The sequence below is a fragment of the Dendronephthya gigantea genome, unplaced genomic scaffold, assembly GCF_004324835.1.
Source record: "Dendronephthya gigantea isolate DGI-Jeju-01 unplaced genomic scaffold, DenGig_1.0 000790R, whole genome shotgun sequence".
Lineage (NCBI taxonomy): Eukaryota > Metazoa > Cnidaria > Anthozoa > Malacalcyonacea > Nephtheidae > Dendronephthya > Dendronephthya gigantea.
The window spans coordinates 5,001-10,305 of record NW_021163800.1 but is presented as its reverse complement, the minus strand read 5'-3'; the positions used below and the strand labels follow the sequence as shown (position 1 = coordinate 10,305).

The following is a 5,305-nucleotide window of genomic DNA, read 5'->3' as shown; positions in this document are numbered from 1 at the left end:
TAAACATCGGTCTGTACAAGTTTGGAATCGATTCAATTGCTGCAACAAATATGAAACATCGAATTGAAAACAACATTGGGGCTAAATTTGAGGTAAGTCTCTTGATGAAAAAAGAGATCAATGAGCCAGCAAAAATGTTATAAGATACTCAAAAGTGCTTTTTTTTACTCGTGTAGCTATAATTGTAGGAGAAACCAAATTTGCTATTACTTATTAATGAAACGATGCACTAATCAGTTATACGACGGAAAATTGCACTCGTGTGTAAGAATCACGATCTTTTTCCTTCCAATACGAGCTCATAACACCTATCCTTCTTTTTCGACTAATTTCTTAAAGAAATTCACGCACTATTAAGAGTAGACACTTAACAATTATTAAACGAGAGCGTTTCACGAGCATTTAGCGAAATATAAGTTGGGATAATGTTCTAATTGTCTCAAAAGCGAGCAATTTTCTCTCGATTTTGCATAATTTAACCACATTTATGAAATTAATACGCTATCTCTAATATATTTATAATATCATCCTTCACTCTATGTAAGTTTTATTTAAATTAAGCGCCAATAAAATTATGCATGGATGAAATGCTAATTCGGGTGTTTTTCCTCAACATATAGGCTTATTACTTTATCCAACCAAATGTGAATGGTCTAAGAATCGTTAATGATATTCTGGAACAAATAGAAAACGTAGAATCGACGAGTGCGGACAATGAATCCTCGGAAGAAGTAAAGCAAAGGAAACCAAGTTTGTCAAGTAACGATGAAGAAGATAAAAAAATATTTCACCTGAAATTAACTACAATGACACAGTTAAGATTGGAAGAATTAACAATGGGCTTGAGCTGCAGAACATAAATATTCCTTCAAATCCAGAGAAAGTTATTCCAATTTATACTCCAGATAACGTATTTGTTAAAGTATTTATGACACACTCCAGCGAAAAGTCGGCGCTTGGACTAGCGTCATTCGCGCAAGGTTTCCAAAAACAGGTAACGATTTCAAGCAACTTGGTCCGGTTGCAGGGTAAAAAATCAGATTCTTATTATATCAGATTCATAAATTATATATGGATAAAAAAACAAACTATTAACAGTTATTGCATGACGCTGAGCATGATATTGAACAATTATTGGATGAGGTTTTTGTGATATGCAGAGTTATCAAGGTCGGGGTAAGCGTTATCGCTTACCGAGACCTTGATAACTCTGCATATCACAAAAACCGAATTCAATAATTGTTTTATTATAAATTTGAAGAATAATAAACATAGTATTAACGAATGAATTCAAATGAAACCGCTTGTTAACTACCGCAGGCTCACTAGCAGATAACTCAGTTATCTGCTAGCAGATAACTGAATTTTGCGTGATTGCGCGATTTATCTGTCAACTATTAGCCAGTCAAATTGCTTTTACTACTATAATGTATAATAACAAGAAATATTTGGACCAAGGCCAATGCTATCTGCCGAAGCGAAGCTAATAATTGTTTAATGTCGTTGTAAGTGACAAGTCAGTGAAAATTGTCTGTAGGCTCTTACCCAATCAGAATCTAGGTAGAACCAAACTTGTATCAATTAAGATGCATAAAGTTATCAATCAATAATAATATCAATTACGACCTTACGCTGGGTTTGACGAAAAACCATATAAAACTGCAAATCTCGAGGCATTTTTATGCCCTGATTGATAGAAATAAAAAATTATAGGTAAATAAAAAATTATACGTGGTTTAAAAACACTTTACCGCAGTAAGTTACGCTGTATTACATGAATTAAGGCAGTGTCTAAATCTATCCTATCTATCTAAAATGCAAGTTCAGGGGATATACGCAATTATTATATGTACATATGAAGTGATTCTCCATCATTTCACAAATTAAATTATTTAATGCTTGCATCTGGTATAGAGTGATGGCATTCGTTCATCAGTTATTATTTTTTTCAGGCACATGTTGCATTATATGGTATTGGAGTGGACGATACGTCATTTGAGAGGAGTGAATATGGAACGGTGCTGACACTCGCTCGTAGATATGTAGATTTAATAAAAAAAATCCAGCCTGAAGGTCCATTTTATCTTGGTAAGAACAAATTATATGAAAACTATATTGTTACCAACTAGAAATTAAAAATAATAAATTTTACCGTATCGTGTCATTCAAGAGGGGTCTTTTAGTTACATCAGTTACGTCAGTTATTGTAGCTGGATGCTCGCTCATGCCCACGATTTTTGAAACGCATTTTCAGCTGGCTACTCGTTCGGCGGTCTGTTGGCTTACGAAATGGCGAGTGAGCTGAAAAGAAATGGTGAAACTGTTGCAATGGTGTTCATGGTGGATACGTTCGCATGGCACCCTAAAGCCCTAACAAACGGTAAAGAATTGATGCGAAAGACCACCGAGTTAACCTTAAAGTCAACGGAAAAATATGTGGTAAAGAAAAATATAAATTTTCCTATATTACTCAACGGGGAAAATAGTTATATAGTTATTTTTATTCTTGTTTTTCAATTAGTTTCTATGTTTGGCAAAGTGGATCCTGTGTTTGAGAAACATCCGTTGAACTTTCTGCTTTGAATTAATTTTGAAACTAGAAAAATTTTAAGTAAAATATTTAACAAACCATCCTAAAATTGTTAAAATGGGAAGCTTTGTTAATTAATATACAATTTTTCAATATTTTGGAAACAAAAATTTTTCCAATTATGCTCATTTTGGGTGGCTTTTTTTGATGTTCAACCCGGTGACGGATTGGTTTCTCTTTTTAAAAATTGAGTTTCATAGTGGTTCTTTGTACTTCGAGAATCCAAGCCCTAAATATATTTTTCGATTGGTTTCGTTATTTCGATAATGATTAAGTATGTTGTTTAATGAGAATTCAAACTGTTTACTCAGGATGAATGAATTTTGAACACTAAAAGAAATTTTGATAAACCAATGCTTTACCTTTGTCCCAAAACATGAACAGATCACTGCTTTGGTTTTTTGTTTTTTCTTTGTCGTAAATAATTATGCACGGTTGGGCGAACAGAAAATGCTCATACATGTTACATTGTATAAATTCCTTCTCAGACAAGACGACTGCTCGAAAAAATTGCTTTCGTCGAAATGGGTAAGAGTAAACATGACGTCAATGATTATTACGAGGAATTGCAACATCAGGAAAAGGTTATTGATGTTTTGGAGGATGAAGCTGCTGAAAAGAATATTGTGCTTCGTTTGAAAGAAAGAATTGAGACAACTAAGTACGAAGTCAGATCTGCTGCTGAAGCTCATTTAGATTGGCAGCCTTCTAAGGTATATAACATTCAGTTTATCATGGTATTTTATCAACAAGGAAGAATTGCTTGACATTTACATTGTAACGACCGATTTTCTTGTCTTTTGGCAATAATTATTAAATACTCAATAGTGTGTACCTAAGGGACCGATGAATTAGAATTTCTCTTTTTAAAGGTATCCTATGACGGGGTATTGACATTCGTTTGCTGTGACGAAACTAAGTCATTCTCTCTTAGCAAGCCAGAGATATGGAAAACGTTAGTTGAGAGAATGGATTTCCTTTACGCCCCTGGAAGTCATCTAAAAGTACGAGATGGAGCTAGTGGAGAAACGTGTGGATCCATGATAATGACAACAGCAGCAATGAGCTACCTTTCCAAATCTCTACACCACAATTTCCAGGCTGTAAGAACAAGGCGTGAAGAGAAATTGGTGGAATTTCTAAAGCAAGGAATTGTTATCTGGATGCTTTCAAGTAAGCAAAATATTAAGTAATTTAGCTTGGTGCAACACGTGAGTATTTAACACTGCAAAGCTTTCGGTCCGTTGAACCGGCCGGGCCTTCATCAGTGCAATTACCTGAAATTAATTACCTGCAATTAACGGTCCGAAAGCTTTGCAGTATTAAATACTTACGTAGTGTACCTACAAGCTAAATTACTTAACGACTGTCACCGGCCATGCAAACATACAAGAATATTAAGCAAAATATTTTTATTGGGTAACGTGCTTCTGAAGAAATATAGCTGCGAAAGCATCGGCAATCGAGCTGGGGAATCCTATTCTTAATTATAGGGGTCAAATATTGTACGGCTATTTTAAAGCCCCATTTTGAAACCATTTTTAAGGAGCCTTTTGTTTGGTCACTTTTACAGCGTGACTTCGCACATGCGACACATCTTAAATCGTTAATTTATTTGTTTTGCATCTAGGTTTCTCAAAATGGGTGAAAGGCACTCTCCAGTTAGATTCCGAAGAAACAGTGTTTAATTTTGAATATAAATCCTTAGGATTGTTTACAGTACGAAAATTTTTTATCAAAGGTAAGCCCCAGATTACGAATACCAACCTTTTGGGCCAATATAAACTTTTGATCTGAATGAGAAAAATTATTAGTATCTTGAAAATTATCGAATTAAATAGAGGTTGGATTTCAGTTCATTGAAATACAGCCGCAGTGTCAAAAGGAACGACATAGTCGAGGGCCGGGTGCCACCCCGCACCGCACACTGTATAGCTCCCAAGATGTTGCTCTTTCGTCCACAAAGACACCCTTCTTTGAGGCCTCAATTATGTCTTCTTTGTGGCGTTCATTATTATGTGTTGTAATAGTTGGTCAAAGATTTTTTCTTTTGAATACCGCCCTGTTACCCTCATTAGATCAAAACATAAACAAAAGACGATTTTTAGGTTGATAGAGTATTGCATGCATATTCATGTGATTACTTTACTTTTTAAGATTTGACAAACATCATGCCTGGTAGGCATGTTGATGAAATCCGTAAACGCCATGGCAACAATCCTTTCATTGATTTCCTCACTTGTATGTTGACCAAAAACGGCGGGCTTTGGACGTTTCATTCTTTGGATTTTCAGCGGCTCAAATTGCTGGTCGATGCTTTAGAAGCTCTTTTTGGAATACCGTTCGTGCAGTGACGGGAACCACAACGGACAACGGTCAATCATTATAATTTGATAGATGAAGTTAATAAGAAGTGTATTGTTTACCATTAGCATTTTTATTAAAACAACTTGCACTCATGGATTTGTTGCAGTGTAGTTTACTAAGTTTAGGAACAAAAGGAACTTAATTGTTCTAGGCAAAGTAAGATAAATCTTAGTAAAGCGTAGAACATAAATCCATATATGCAACCTAAATTACAATATTACTTTTTTATATATTACAAACAATATTACATTCTCTAAAAATATTTTCTATTTTGTGTTTGTGATCTTCCACGGGAAAACACACGTTAATGCTGTCGATTAACTTCGTTAGTTTGTTACTATTTACTAA

General features: G+C 34.7%; 1 protein-coding gene across 1 annotated transcript; it reads left to right on the top strand.

The window, feature by feature from the left end:
- Positions 1–833: 833 nt before the first annotated feature.
- On the top strand, positions 834–5,017 carry LOC114544438. Its single transcript, XM_028563084.1, has 7 exons — positions 834–994; positions 1,953–2,088; positions 2,255–2,439; positions 3,079–3,303; positions 3,463–3,763; positions 4,221–4,331; positions 4,748–5,017. The coding sequence occupies exons 1-7, from the start codon at positions 929–931 to the stop codon at positions 4,942–4,944; spliced, it is 1,221 nt and encodes a 406-aa protein (XP_028418885.1). The 5' UTR covers positions 834–928; the 3' UTR covers positions 4,945–5,017.
- The last annotated feature ends 288 nt before the right edge of the window (positions 5,018–5,305 follow it).

Bases quoted from the DNA above. Each gene is read 5' to 3' on its own strand.
- LOC114544438 (XM_028563084.1), top strand. From the start codon at position 929: ATGACACACTCCAGCGAAAAGTCGGCGCTTGGACTAGCGTCATTCGCG. The intron at 3,304-3,462 runs GTATATAACATT...CTCTTTTTAAAG, and splicing joins TAGATTGGCAGCCTTCTAAG to GTATCCTATGACGGGGTATT. The intron at 3,764-4,220 runs GTAAGCAAAATA...TTTTGCATCTAG, and splicing joins TGTTATCTGGATGCTTTCAA to GTTTCTCAAAATGGGTGAAA.